Raw genomic sequence first — 15825 nt, forward strand, 5'->3', positions numbered from 1 at the left:
ACACGCGCGCGCTGGCACACACACAAATAGGCACAATAATTACGGGTGATGAGAGCCCATTTGTTGGGCGAAAATCGGCTCTGGAGTCAAAGTGAAAATTTAAGGGATGGCTAAATATCATAACTATATTACGAGCGTGGGCTTTTTCAAGGTGATGGGGCTTAATTCACTGGATGGTTTTATCATAAATGGCTCCATATTTAGATGGTAAACCGGCAGTCATGTTAGCTCTGATGTCTTGCTTTTGATTGCGAGTTTTTCGTGAGTATTGTGACACATGGCAGTGGGAATGTTAAAAAAATGAAAATGAAAAGTAAGCCATGTTCCCATGAAATTCAATTAGATCATAGATAATGGTATTTCACATTTGCATGACATGCTTTTGGGGTTGGGTTTCATTAATTACAGGACAAAAATACATATTCACTTTACTGTTAATGATTTAGGGGAAAGAGGGTAATATTTTTGGAGAAACATTTGCCATTATTCCCTCCAATTTCCCTCGCTCAACTCATTCACAGTTTCCTGATTTATTTTACGTTTGTAGTTAGCGTTTTAGCTCGGTTAGCTGCGCAGCTAGTGTTGTGAGCCGCACATTCAGTGCTGTTGGCTACCATTAACACCAATCAATATCCACACCCCCAAACAAAGACAACAAATTTGCCAAAAAGCACCTTTAAAGCTCAATAGTTAACATATTAGACAAAAACTGTGTAAATTCAAGACACAGCTTCACTCAGGGTTGTGAGTTGGACTATTTCTTTCTGAAATCTCTGCCGGTTCTTTGGCAGCCACACAGTGACAACATACTCCTCAGCACATATTGCTAGCTTGGTGTAATTTAGCCTGTTTCCAGATATCTGAATCTGAATCACTGCCCAGGTCTTGATTTCCTCAGTGATTCAAATATGACTCGTTGCAAATGATGGCTGTATCTGCCCATCAACCGATCAGAGCTTTATGGGCAGGATCAGGAATGGTGATGTCAATGATCTGGCAGCCACAACACAGATGCCCAAGACGTATATAGGAACAGACCAGATCTGGACCGCCTGTGGCCGTAATTCATTGTTATATGACCAGGACAACTTAGTTACTGTTAACTGCTCCCAACTGCAGAACTTAAAATGACTTCAGCAGGACGGATAGTCACTACTACTGATTGATTAGATTAAAACAAAACAAAATAACCCTCACTGCAAACAGGAAATCAGCTTTAATTGATGACAATGCCGGGCCGAATAAATGAAGTGAAACGAAGTGGCAATTCATTCTGATTATTAGGCTAAGTGTAATTATTTCAGGGCTGAAATAATTAGTTGATTACTTCACTAGCTGTCTGGCATTATTGTTAACGGGAGGAAGATTTTATTTTTCAGCTTTCAAACTCAGCCAACAATCTTCTTGTACAACAAACTCTGAAGCTTCTGCTCTTTTGCACTGAAACTGTCTAGTGAAAAGAGCAAATCTCCAGTTTTCTGTCTGCACTCTGACGCAGTGACGAAGAATGTGAGAAAACTGCCACTTTTCCCCATGATTGTCTCTTTTGTCCATGATGATTATACCTACTGCATGTCTCTAAATGATAGTGGTAATGACTTGTTGATGCTAAAAAGCTACATGTGCTCGTTGGATTGTAATTCCACAAATGTGTGGGAGGGGAGGCGTTCGTGCTTGTCTACGTGTTTGTGTTCTCCCTCGGACCAGATAGTGAGAGGTGGTAGGTCTGTCCGCGGGATAAACATGCAGTCGTTCCAACAAAATTCAGTCATGCAGAAATATGCACACTCACACTCTTTTAAACTTTAGTCAGCTCCCGGCGCTTCTCCAGTCCCCAGCTTCAGATTGTGTTTTCGGTAAAAGTGATGAGCTGTTTGCTCGTCCCTGAACTGGCAAACATTTGGAGAGAGGCAGGAGCGTAACAGTTGTTTGGTGACGGATATCAGTCGGTGGACTCTTTCTCTCTACTACACCAGCTAGTGGCACAAGTCCTTAACGAGAGAAACAGCCAGTTCTATTAGATTGTGTGGCTGGTGTCCAGTAGTCCAAACGAGCGGGCCAAATTGTGGTGTGTTAAGAGGTGGAACATCATTCCAGCAGCATGGTGACAGTTTTATTAGGATGGGTAATAGCTTGGCTGAACACTTGGAGATGGCCTTTCTGAGAGAATGAGCTGCAACTCAAATCTCACAGTCTGGCGCATTTATGTTGCTGATAATTGAGTGCAGAAACACAAATATTCGCCACAACAATCTCAAGACTTCAAATGTCATGACATGAAAGTAATAGATTTTCGTATCAGGGTACAGTCAGTCAGTCAGTCAGTCAGTAAACAACAGGACAGAGCAACCTAAAATACATAAATAAGACATTTCAGACATTTTGCAGCTCAAATCTCATGAAATAAATGTGACCAACAACAATTTTTACTGTAGATTTACTTTCAAAACTTTCAGTGAGAGCCAAAACTTTACTGAGATGGAACTTCACTGGAAACCAACACTTTCAAGAAAGTAATCCAAATCATGCCGGGAGTGAATTTCAATGAGGCTGCTGGTACAGATAATATACGTATACCATCAACAGGAGAGGATCATCACCCCTGTACCTAGAGAGTCTGCTGTGTCTAGTCTTAATCACTACCATCCAGTGGCTCTCACACCCATCCTGATGAAGAAAGACAACCTCGCTTCCATCCTGGACCCTGACCAGTATCCTTACAGACCCAATGGATCCATTGATGGTGCCATATGCACTGCCCTACACTCAGTTGTCACATGCTCAATTCCATATTCCATAAAGACGTTTCTTTATTTTGCAACACAATGTTTGTATAGATTTCTCTTATGTTACAATGCTGTGCTCATGCTCTGGAAAGGTTTAGCCACAAAAACACTTGGTCAGGGTTAGGAAAGCATCATGGGTTTGGCTTTAAGTATCTGTTTTGGTCGCCACGTACATGGCTGTAAATGGTCGAGCTTCCCATGAATACTAGCCGGTTTGGGTCCCCACAAACACCACCTTCTGCTTTCCTTAAAAACACCAGGTTTTCACGCCACAAAACACGGACGAAAATGTCTCCACAGCTCCTTGAAAAAACACCTGGCTTTGTCTGCATAAAATTAATTAAGAGTTAAAAACATCCAGTGGTGTGATTCAAACTGCGCTCGCCTGTTGGTTTGTAATAATGCCACCACATCCCCCTACACCTCCTGCTGCGACAGGTGGCTAATAAGCATATAATGTGAACAAGATATGCCACGTTGGGTACAAATGTCAACCTTGGACATTAGTGTAGACTGCAGACACATTAACTGCGAGCATAATATCCTGGCGACTGGGCTGCATTGCGAGAGTTCATATCGGGAGGCAATCAACAATCTTGCAGAGTGGTGCACAGAGAACAATCTAGTGCTCAATGTTGTTGTTGATTTTAGGAAAAAGAAGGCAAAGACACCCATGTCTAAATTGTTGAACATCGAGCATCTGCAACTGTGTTGCGTTAGAAGCTCGTATGCAGTTAGCAAGCGGTGAGGTCGACCGGGGTAATCGTCTCAGGACCCACTGGGTTCCTCGTCTACCCTCATGCTGGGAGCCATAGCTCGAATTTCTGCCTGTGATGGCATAATAACATCATCCTAACCCTTTATTACCATTTTAAAGTGTGTGGAAAAGCGAGACTAAAGAGGTAAAAGTCAACAAAGCCAACATCACAAGACTTTAAAAAGAATAACAGATCATTAGCTTTGCCACATGAAAAATCGAGATATGTGGTTTTCTGCTTAGTCCCGATCCCCTTGTTTATCTCCATCATCAAGAGTTTACAGACAAAAATGATAAATACTTTATTGTGACTGTTTTCTCTCAGGAGGGTCTAAAGACTCTGATCTTAATGAGCTTAAAATCTGACAGAGTTTTTCTGTTTAAATCAAAAAATACTCTCAAGAGATGCCATAAAAACCCACAAGGCTGGGATTACTTTTGCATCTTTTCTTAGCTGTACTCATTTCTACACATATGTGCCACAAGCAGTCATGCTACCGTCGGAGCAGACTGGGTGGCACGGACGTTTTTTCCACCTCTAGCGCCCACAGCTTGTCATGTCACGGAGAATCAACACAAGCAGATGTGACACTGCACCCTGGCGTATTGTTGCGTAGCGGAGCCGAGCCATATCCACATTTGGAATAATGAGATGAAATATAGCATGTAAATAAGGTTGCCGTTGTCTCCACGGGCCAGCGGGCTGCTTTTTTAGACGGGAGCGCTTGTTCCGACCTTCTAAAGCTCCTCCGTTGAGTGAAGAACCCGGACAGATGGCGGGAGCGCTTCACCGTTGGCTTCCCGCGCAGATGGGAGACTGTGTGTTTTTGTTTTTTTTTATGTTTGTGTGTGTGGGGAGCGTGTCGACAGATTGGAGATTTTTTGAGATGGCGGCACAAAACTTTTAACCTCTCCCATGCGTGTGTGTGTGTTTATGTGCTGGCAGATGACATAGAGGCTTTAAAATATTTATTCATCTCCCTTTTCTGGGTGAGAAAATGACCACATTTTCCACTCCTGCAAGACTTCACTCTGCGTCTCCTCTTCCTCTTTGTTGGCTCCTTGCTCACTGGCAGAGACATGGCCGGCCTAATACAGAAATAAATGGCAATAAATCTATTCAGAGGATGCTGCTGACCTTTGTGGGTGATTCTCAGTGGTGTCTGTGGCACCAGGCAGCTGGCATTATGATTGGTATGTGACATTACACGATACAAAAAGGCAAAATGCATAACTACGAATTGGTTCCACACAAAATGGCAAAATCAGTGTTGCTTTCCCAATCCGCTTGGCTTCCAGCTCGCCCTGCAAATGAGTGCTTAAGTTCACATGTTGTCACTTCACGATTGCCAAGATAAATCGAGGACAGGTAGTCTGAAAGAGCAGAATCATTTAACAACATTTAACAACAAGGACTCAAGACAGATCGTATCTGTTTTGGTGATGAAACGCCGATGTTGCTGTTTCTAGATTTAATTAAAACGTTTTAATCTTCAACATCGGAGCTTTGGCTGACTCATCCCTGGCAGATGCACTACACTTCTATAATTCAATGAGAGGGCAAACTCAGTCTGTAGGCACAGCAGGCTCACACACAACTTATGTTCTGTCATCTGAGCAGTATACAAATTCAGAGGGGACGTGAGAGCGAACCTTCCTTTTGTTTCAATGTCAGAAATGTCAGCATTACAAGTTAGCTGTCTGGAGGTTTCAGGCTCTTTGGGGACGTTATTACACACATTTCACAAACACCCCTTGCAACGTATCCCACACACTCACAGAGCTGAAAGCAGCAACCTGTTGATTCTGCAAATCACAACCTTTGTGTGAGTCACGACAGACTGCAGTGCATAATTATGACTGTCAAGGGGCCACACATTCTGAAAAACACAGGGTAGAAAGCACTTCAGAGCCATTTGCAGTATTTTTGTACAAAAACTCTGCTACTTCTGACACACTTTAATTTGGGGTCTTGTACTCGAGGCTGAAAAGAAGGTAAACCATACCATATATATGAACACTGACATGACAGTGAAAATCTTAAAAGAGCCTCAGAAAATAACTCAGCCCTACGAAAAGAATGCACTTCAATCAGTGGATATTTGTTGACCACAAGGAGGTACGGCTCAGTGAGCAGAGCAGAGAAGGGTCTACTTAGGTAGAGTGGAGCAAAGCTGTTTTTCTCCCTGGGTAAAGAAAAGAGGACTAGGAGGGGCACTTCAGAGGAGCTGTGCATCAGTCAGCCATTGTTGAGCGCTGCAGGACTGCATAATAGGTTTCTGTGGCCACACATACAGAAGATGACAGAGATGAATAGGCAGACAGATATGTGGCGAGAAAGCCAGAAATCTTCTGCACCATCCCTACCTGCCGCTACTGATCCTTACCTGTTCCGCCTCTCTGAACCACCAGACAAGTCTCGACTCCGACGCCACACTCCTTGAGGAGCTCCACCACCTGCGTGTGTGTGAATCCCTGCACTGGTTGCTTGTTAATTTCCACAATCAGGTCGCCCTCGCACAGGCCCGGGCAGCCAAGAGGCTCCAGCACTTGTTTGACCCGCTGGCCCGTAGCGCTGTCCGCAATAGTGAAGCCAAAACCATCAACGCCCTTCACCATGGTCAGGGTGAGAAGTTCTCCTTGGGTTGCACCTGACGACGCCATGGAGACGCTGTCAGGAGGTGTGGTGCCGGTGGTGGGAGGAAGCGAGCCGTCCAGGTGGGTGTCGCCCGGGTGAGGGGTAAGCAGCGATTGCTGGACGTTCGCCTGATCCTGATTGGGGTCGGCGACAAAGCGCGTTGTGCGGGATAGATAGTCCAGGTAGTTGTCGTAGCCCGTCCTGCCGTTCACCATGATGGGCCGCTGCTCCATGATGCCCAGTGGGGAGATGATGGTGGTGGTGGTGTTGTTGTTGGTGTTGGCAGCATCCTCTGGGTCGTAGGGCAGAGGGTAGCCACGGCACAAGACGAGGGTGACGCTTTGGCCGATAGGCACCGACTGGAAGAGTTTGACCACGTCGGCGTGGGTGGTTCCCAGGACGCACACATCGTTGATGTAGACAATGACATCACCTGCAAACCAAAGGATGGACAGAGAGAAATTTAGTGGTCAAGTATAATGAATAAGTTAATACAGTAGATACAGATACATTGTTTGAGAAGCATAAAATCTCCATTTACAAACAGTATATCTTAATGTAAACTACCAGGGATCGACATGGACAGGTTTTTTTGGAAACAAGGTGTCATGTAAAATTATCTCCTTCCAGTTGAGTGTTTTGGCACAGTTTTGGAAATAATCTCAGTCAACACCAGCACAAGAAGCAGATTGATTACTCTGGTTGGTTGCTTAGTTACAGTAAATATCATAAAAGGCAATGAAAAACATGATGTCTCTTCAAAGAACAATCCTCGATGATGCTATTTTCAGTAAAAGCACTGTCAGCAGCTGTTGTTTTCCCTATTTTCCCTCATTGTATTATCAAGTTTGATTGTGTCCCTCTATATACAGACAATGTGACATCCATTCAATAAAGGTACAAACTGTCCACATAAAAAGGTCCTCTTAAGGTCACCTAAAACGCTTTCCATGTGTGTACAAAAGGCCAAAACGCACAGAAAAAGCTTTGTTTTGAGAAATACTTCTAAACGTGTGGACAGTCACTTACTTCCGAAAGTGGTAAGTTTGTCCCTGAAATTGACATTGGTGGGTCAGAAGTTGCTCTATTTATTTGAAAACTACTTTACAGAACAGCCTCAGGGACTGCTTACAGAAAAGTTTTTCAGAAACTTGAATGAATGAACATTTTCCTTCATCACGACATGGATATCTACACATTTGACTCCAATGATACTCAGACTGGTAAAAAAGGACATTATCTGTACCGGAAACCTGTTTCAGAGTCATCACTCAAACCGACAGATTACTAAAAATACTGCCCTACAATATAACCTTGCGTTACAGTATGTTGTGTGATTGATTATAGGAAAGGAAACAAGTGAAAAGAGGTGAATCACACTGCCCATAATCACACCTGGATCCATACTCTTCACTCTTGCAATGTTTTTGTTGATTTATTGGATCTCCTCTGCTGCACTTCCTGAAGTTTCTTCCATTTTTTGCCCATTAAAGGGAGTATTTACCAGCTGAGGGTCTAAGGACAGAGGGTGTTGAATGCTGTATGAACTGTGACGCTCTCTGAGGCAAATTATGATTTGTGATGTTAGGCTCTGAAGAAAAAACTGACTTGGAGACATTGCAATTATATGGTATGAGCACTAGGCTACCAAGATGCCCCTAGACAGGCATGCAAAGAGTGTAAAAGCACTGTTAATTTAATATTTCTTCTATTAGTAGCCTTTAACAAACATAATTTCCCACAAACCTGAGATTGTCTCGAGTTAACGGCACAAGCTCGATGGACTGAGACCGGAGCCGGTTTAATTGTCGCTCGCAAATTGCAGATTAAGTCCTGCAGGGATCTCGCATGCTCAGGCATGAGCCGCAAGTATGGCATTTGTTTTGATTAGTGAGACGTGTCTAAGTAAAGAGGAAGGGAAATCAAATCCCAGGAAAGCGAGACAGGACTGTGAGGACAAGTTTTGGGGGCTGAGGACAAAGTTGAAGGATGTTATGGATAAAGAAGAAACAGTTACGATGATGTATAACACTTACACTTCACGAGAGCTGTAGTTGTACCAATGCCAACAAATTAATTGGCATTCATACAAGGTTTAGATTTTAATAACAGCTCCTCAAATGAGGCAATCATTTATCTTAAGATTAGAATATGCACAGTGAACCTTGGGTACAGACCAGTTAAAGAAAACCTCGATTAAAAAAACTGCACTGTGCTGAAACTTTGGCTCTCTACATCTATTCTCGTAATCAATCAGCTGTGCAGTACATCAACACTGTCTCTTAAAGCCGTAAACAATTTCTGCAGCTAAAAAAATGACCACATTCAATTTCTTTATCTGCCTGGAAGTGTAAAATAGTGCTGATGACAAGTGGCTAAAATGTTTGCCTGTTATGGGGCCAAGTGCTTTTACCTGCTCGCTGCAATAAACTGCAATGTAGATAAAAACCTATGTGACAATTAAATGTCCCCACACAGAAGCGCTCCACATCGGGCTTATCTTTGTCTCAACCACATTACTAAATATAGACTTCTGTGCTCCAGTGAGCAGGCGCCGTGCAGGGTTTTTGAAAAACGTGGGTAAGTGGGAACACTAGTTACGATCCATTCTAAGGTCTGACAAACAGCATTACCTGGGTTGATAATGAAAACAATTATTTTGTAATTGCAGCCGTAATTGTTGTGCTCTTTTCAGAGTAGGCAAGTTGAGAGTGTGAGTGTGTGTTGCAGGGAGACAAAATGGGAAAACAAAGATCTCTCATGATTAATAAGCAAAGCATGTGCTTTCATGATTGACCCTCACCATACTAATCAACGGCTCCATGTGAGTGGGTGACTATAACAGCACTAATGGCTGAGTCAGCCGCACTTCTTATAAAACAACGCGGCAGTTCATGATGATCTTATTCTGGATTGGCTGTTGAAGTTAAGTCCAATCGCTGACCGATCTGAGGGACAGCAGCCGAGGTTAAGATATCAGCGGAACTTGTTGTAAAAGTTTTTAATGGCCGTATTGACAGAGAGAGCCCACACCTTCAGGCAACGTGACGTGAGGGACTTTTTAATTAATCTGGGTAAACGCCGACGACATTTGGCTTGAGCGCCGGTGTCAGAATCAATAGCTGAGCACACGGGCAGAAAGCAAATGATGGTGCCGTGACCTCACCGTGCCCTCGTTGTGTCCACGGATCACATTCTTCATGACCACGGAGGAAACACAGCCAGATGAGGCAAAAGACAAAGCTATGGAGTCACATAGAGACACATATTCTACCGTGCATGCTTATACATGAAGAGTCTGAGAGATATCTGCCACCACACCTGGTCAATGGATGTGGCTTGTCACCCTTGAAAGCAACTTTATGTAACGACTCTACCTTAAAATATCAGCTTAGAGATGAACCAACTGGCCGGTCAGTGTCAGACGGGCTTTCTCTAAATACACAGATACAATAAGGGCTCAGGAGTACAAATATGTAGTATAATAACTTGGGTAAGATGACCCCTGATACAGAAATGTGTTCATAAACAAGGGTGTGCATGTATGTGCCGAGAAACTGACATGCAAACGAAGAAAGCCAGGACAAAAATACACGCATGGCCACAAAATAACTCTCTCTGCATCCATTATTAAACCTCCTGTAGGTCTGCTGTATATTCTAAATCACACTGACCTTAACTGTACACACCACACTCGCTAGCACCAAGGCTGACGCTGCTACTTCATCTTTCATCGTCCCATCCTTGCATAGTCTTTATGACATATTCATCTCCCTAAAATATTGTGTTCAAGAGTCTGCCGACATAACGAGAGGTCTCTGTGGCCCTGCCGAGACGAGGCCGTGACAACAGAGCAGTTTAGAGTCTCAGCGGGGCGCACACATTTGTTAGCGCCTGCAGTGTTTTGTGTGTGATTATGGGTTTGTGTGTGTCAGGCTGAAGAGGGTGACATGAAGTCCTGAGTGAATTTTAGCTCTGTCAGAACAATAATATGACTGTCTGAGGACTTTGTAGACTTATGAACACATTTAATAATTGATATTGTGATAAGTTAACTGACTGTTAGACTGTACGAAGGCCCAGCAGGCTTGTTGAGTTTTGGCTTTTTGAACACGCTGAAGCAGCAGGAATGATGTCTGGCATAGTTTAAATGAACAAGACAGTTATCTGCTCTCATGTGAGCCTCATTTGTTAGCATGAACAGCTAACTAGCTGTTATACATGTCATGGTTCAGTGTGTTTTATTTTATGTTTTGATGTTGTCATGGTTCTGTGTCTTGTGTCTTATGTTTTGATTCCTTGCCCTCTTGTGTCCTTTCAGTGTCTCCATTGTTTCTCCCTCTTGTGCATGTTTGTCTCCCCCTGTCTGCCAGTATTGTTACCTCTGTGATTCCCCTTCGTTATCTCACCTGCTGTTCCACCTCACCTGTTCCTTGAATCGTCTAAGTGTCTGTGTAATTAGTCTCTGCCTTCCCTCTTGTCTTTGTAAGTTTGTTGCTTCTGTTGGTGTGATGTTCCTACTGAGTTCCTTGTGTCTCCAGTGGTATGTGTTTTTTGGGGGATTTTGATCTCTGTTTTTTCCTCTTTCATTTGAACTTTGATTTTTGTTTGCACTTTGTTTAGCTGTTTTGTTGCTACTCCGTTTTTTGGTCCTTGGACTTATTTTCATTTGGTTTTTGTTTGCATTCAGCTTGAGCTTGAAGCTCGCTTTTTGTACTCCCTCATTCTGCCTCCGGTTCTGTTCTGCAATTGGGTCCACCTTTAGTTTTCCCCTTTAAACCTGTGACAATACAACAGTAAGAGTTCCCTTATTTCTAAAGATCAAGCAGCACATCATTAACCCTCAGGCGTCAGTTTAATGTTTCCTGTAAAAGTATGTTTTTAAACTGTGAACACTAGTTCTTTAGCTTAGTTATCTGACTGGAGCTGACAAAAGCTGCTACTAACAGCTAATTATGATAATTATTATAATTTTGGTGACAACATCAAGTTCAGCCTCCAGGAATCTGTACAATTTCCTGTCCAGATCATTTCAGCTGTGTATTTTCATTTAATATCTATAACAAATTGTGATACTGAATAAGTTCCAAATGTGGTGCATATTTTTTGTGTCTTATCTTGAAAATAGAAAACACATGGAAACAGTTCAGTCGAACAACTCTACTGCTGAACGAGTGTTGAGGCTGTAATCGCTCCAGTTTGAAACACACTGTACCAACAAACCCACTTGATTTTTGCATTAAACGCTGCCTCTGGCATCCAAACTAAGCATCTCCACTTCAAGCTAACGCAACTCCTAACTCTGTTGTTCCACAGAAACAGAACAGCTAATGCACCCAAAATACACAAAATATCTTGCCTGCACTGAAACTGCTCTGAATGTGGTCTTGCAAGAAATACATCTTACACAAAAGAAAACTTTTGTAAGAAATGCTCAAACATATTCTCCTTGGCCGTGGAGAAGGCGAGGAGGGGTCACGAAGAGAAAAGCGGCATAAATATTTTGGAATTGTGAATTTCACACCTCCGCGGGGCCCCTGGGTTTATGTCCGTGTGAGCTCTGAGTTGCTGTGATCAAGTTAGCTCTGTTAGTGCAGAAGTAGGACAGAACATCTGGGGAGGAAAGGTGTGGAGATGGAGGGCGGAGGGTGAGATAGATGGAGATGAGCTGAAGGTAGGACGAAGTGGAGAGGAGGGTAGAAACGTGGGATTCAAGAGTTATTTCAGGGGGAAGAATATATGAATAAAGAGAGAGGGGAGATCTAAAAGGATGAGAAGACAGAGACCCAACATGTTTTATAGAGTTTTATCAGTATTTGTGATTGAAGAACAAAACAAAAGTGTTGTGAATGAGAATACTGGCTTTACTACAGAGCAAACTCTCTCACTAGCTTACTTTATGTAAGATAAATGACCACTATAACCTCTGTAGTTGCTCCAGAGTATACAACTAGAAGCATCATTGCATGCTGAGAGCACTGACAAGCCTGCTAGCTCTATCCCCCTGACCTTTAAGTACAGCTGGTCCGTCTTAGTGTCTCCGTTTGTGTCTATCTGTGCATATGTGCTGCTGCTCCACCCCCATGTGGCCACAGCCAGGAGTTATGGTGCTCATAAAGTCCCCGTTATGATTAATGGCAGAAGGGAAAGTCTGCAGTCGGAGCACACACATACACCCACAAACAGAACTTACACTGTGCTAGCTTTGCAAGTTGCACCTGCAGGACGCTCATGCACACCAGGGATGGGAGGTTTATATCGCAGATTGGGATAAAAACACTCGGGATGATCGTAAATATCCTCATGAGTGACTTGAAAAAAAGGTGTATTGATTTCATGATTTATCTTAAATAACCACAAGGTCAGTCAATCTAAAATCCTCAGCCTGTCACCAGGGCTGACGGCTCGACTTTCCCATCATATCCCTACAAAGAAAGCTAAATCAGATGCGAGGATAAACTTTGAGCTCCAAACAGAAAAACGACATGGGCCATGTTGGTGGCAGGTAGCAGATTAAATATGTTGTATTTGATTGACTGCTGGGCCTTGGCAGAGTTAGGTGCTCTACTGAGTGCCTTTCTAGTTTATCCATCATTTAGCCAGGGAAACTGATGTTATTCAAGGAGCAAGTCAGGTGAAGTGATTCCAGAATGTTTCAGCAGCATTTTAATTGTTTTAATCATATTCTGATAGCATTCATAATCGTGACATCACATTTTATATCATCAGACAAATGAGAAATGAAAAGTGTGCATATTTTTGAGATGTAACTGACCCTAGTTGCTCTTTATGATGATGTGGTGTGACTGTTTCATGGGTTGGGGCTCAGACTTGATTCTAATCCGTTTATGTCCCTTTACATACATCACCGTTATTATTCTATCGAGTTTGTTGTTTGTTTCTTTCTGCTCTCTTGTTAATTTTTGTCTCTGATGAAAATACTGCAATGCTACTGTAGCCTGTTTTACATTGGAAATACAGAAAAGTGTGTATATCTTTGTAATTGTGTTTGAAGATGGAACTTTACTTTGTTCTGTACTTGAACCTGCTGCACTACTTAAAAAATGTGAACGTGGAAGAAATGAGGGCCTTGAAAACCTAACCCCAGTTCTTTGGATGGTTGCTGGTAAATGGACCAATTATTGCAGGAATAATCTTTTAAGAATTGTAGGAATGTTTTTAATTTAAAGTAAGCAAGGAGGAGTTTCTTTTGTGCCTTTGTGGTCCTGCTTGATTTATCTACATGTGAAGGTTGTTCACTGAGAGAGTTTCTGGTTAAATGAAGGTTCAGGTTTGTTGTTTTGTCGAGTCTCTTGTATTTCAGCCAAGCCTGAGGCTTACCTGTGGCCATCTTTCCATCAGCTGCGGCAGGCCCATCGGGGATGACGCTCTTGACCTGGAGGAATTCGTCCGGCTCGTCGCCTCCGATAATAGTGAAGCCGAAGCCCATGTTGCTCTTTTGGAGTGATGTGGACAAGAAACTGCCTTTCAGCTGAGTCGGGTCCCGCGTGAACAGCGGCTTCTCTATAAAGAACACAAAAAAAACAAATCAACCAAATACACACCGTAATACTGTGAAGCAAAGATTGAAAGGACCTTAAAGCCGGTGCAGGGCAGTGCTCACAGGGTGGGGGGGCATGGGTAAAGCTTATCCAGAAAGAGATGGGTGTAGCCACAGGAAAACTGGCAGGGTATGATCTTAGCGAGTTCGGACAGAGGTGGGTCTGTGGTGCTGAAAGATGCAGGTGTGGTTCAATGGCTCCCGTGCAAGTTACACCCAAATAATCTTATATCCGTTCCTCTCCTCCCATGCTGGGAAACGGTGGGAAGAAAAGGTGCAGAGAGCATCAGTGGTTCAGGTCTTCAATCCCTTCCCAAGGCTACCAAGAGAGCAGCGCACAAATTCAGCGAATGACATGCTGTCAATCAGGGATCAGTTCCAAGAGAAGATGCTTGAGAGGGTTACAGGAGGACTGGGAAATTTCTGCAGGAGGGAGAGCTGGGAGATTTCTGGAGGAAGGGCGCCTCGTGGAGGAATGAGAGGATCTCAGCCAACAAGCTTAGTCACACTTAACCAAGTCTCCAATCTCTTCCACCTCTGAGGGAGACATGGCTAGCGCGCTAGTTTACATACATTGTTTGCCGTCACTGGTCCAGACATAGACTGAGTGATTACACTCTCCTGCCTGCTTATGCCAGGCGATAAGACATGTCATGGTACACGCTCGTCACACAAATCCTTCAGCTGCCTCAAGGGGGGAAGCTTGCTTGCGAGCTAGCATGCTTACTGTAAGTCAAACGAGCGCAGGCAGCCATGGGAACGACAGTCAGCCTCCTTTGCTTCTCTCTTGGCCTACTTACTGACAAAGTGCCACAGGGAGAAGGGGCTACAGACAGGCTGCTCTAGCACCACAGTGCAGGCGGAGGTGCGAAGTGGCTGCTGCTGTTTATGCTGGTGATGTGGGCACATGTTCATCCGCCGGGTGAGAACGCGTCGGAGAGGGGACACGTCGGCGGAGGAGGACGTAGCGTACACTGCCCCCCTGCGACCCAGAGTTGGCGAGCGGCGGAGGTCGCCCAGGCTGTGGCAGCGCTCGGGCAGCGGGCCCACCTGAACGAGGGGGGATCTGGGGAGGGTGGCACAGGGGCTGGCATCCTCCACTGGCATCAAAGTTTGGAGGGAGACAGAGGAGGAGGATGAGGAGGAGGAAGGAGGTGGAGGTGGGGGGAGAGGGAGCAGAGAGAGCCTCACTGGAGCGACTCAGAGCGGTGGACTACTATGTTACTATGGAAACAAACCTCCACTTCACCAGTCCAGACAGTTTTTTTTTTCTAGCAGTACATCCTACTGCTATGGCTGGCGGTGAGTTAGCGCTGGAATCAGGTAGCAACAAACCGGTCATTAAACAAAACAGTGAATCACATTACAGCCCACATGTTCACCTGGGAGGAGGACTATTTATAAACTACTACCAGTCTGGAGGGAGAGCGAGCGAGCTGTCTCCTCCTAATGCCAATCAACATGTAGTAGTCCTGTTCCTTATGAGCAAAATGAGCCTCTTTACAAGTAATGGCGATTTAGACAACATGTCTACATCTAGTTTTCTCCTGAAGTTGAGGAAGTAAATAAACATTGTTAACATTGTCTCGCAAGCCTGGAAAAGATGGCAAGATGGTTTATATACTTGGTTTTGTCGTGCAGAAGTGCAGTACATTTCTTTGATGATTTTGTCCTGTTTTAATATAGTTTCATATTTATCTATAACTCAATCACTTTTCTCAGCTGCATCTGTCTCTCGAGCTGCTGTGTCGGGTGAATTTCCTCGGTGCGGGATCATTAAAATCTTATATTTATCTTATCTCAATAGAAGACGGATCATCAGAGTTTCATTAAGGCAGGAGCTGCTGCTGATTGTGACATTTGGGACAGAAAATGAAAAGGAGTTTGTTTTCTTCTTGTGCGGTTTATCTTTTTTATTATTAGAGTTGTTCAATGTTTTTAACTGATTTAATCTGCGTTTAATGTCTTATTGGCTTTTTGTCTTTTATTGTGAAGCAATTTGTGACGTCTGATCTTGATTTTTGCACGTGGAGCGTTCTGAATCCGTCTTATATATATCTATGATGTCTGTTTAGCCTGTAGT

General features: G+C 43.7%; 1 protein-coding gene across 12 annotated transcripts in view; it reads right to left on the minus strand.

Annotated features, from left to right (window-relative positions):
- magi2a (membrane associated guanylate kinase, WW and PDZ domain containing 2a) overlaps positions 1–15825 on the minus strand; it is a 257725-nt gene that overhangs the window by 60081 nt on the left and 181819 nt on the right. For all 12 annotated transcript variants that reach the window (XR_003986744.1, XM_030440388.1, XM_030440385.1 and 9 more), the window contains exons 9-10: positions 13523–13705; positions 5931–6614 (exon numbers count right to left, since the gene is read on the minus strand). Coding sequence is in view for 11 of the 12 variants with exons in the window: in XM_030440388.1 (XP_030296248.1) it covers positions 5931–6614; positions 13523–13705 (867 nt within the window). In the remaining variant the exon portion in view is untranslated. The remainder of the gene's footprint in view (positions 1–5930; positions 6615–13522; positions 13706–15825) is intronic.

The sequence above is a fragment of the Sparus aurata genome, chromosome 14 (genome assembly GCF_900880675.1).
Source record: "Sparus aurata chromosome 14, fSpaAur1.1, whole genome shotgun sequence".
NCBI classification, from domain to species: Eukaryota; Metazoa; Chordata; class Actinopteri; order Spariformes; family Sparidae; genus Sparus; species Sparus aurata.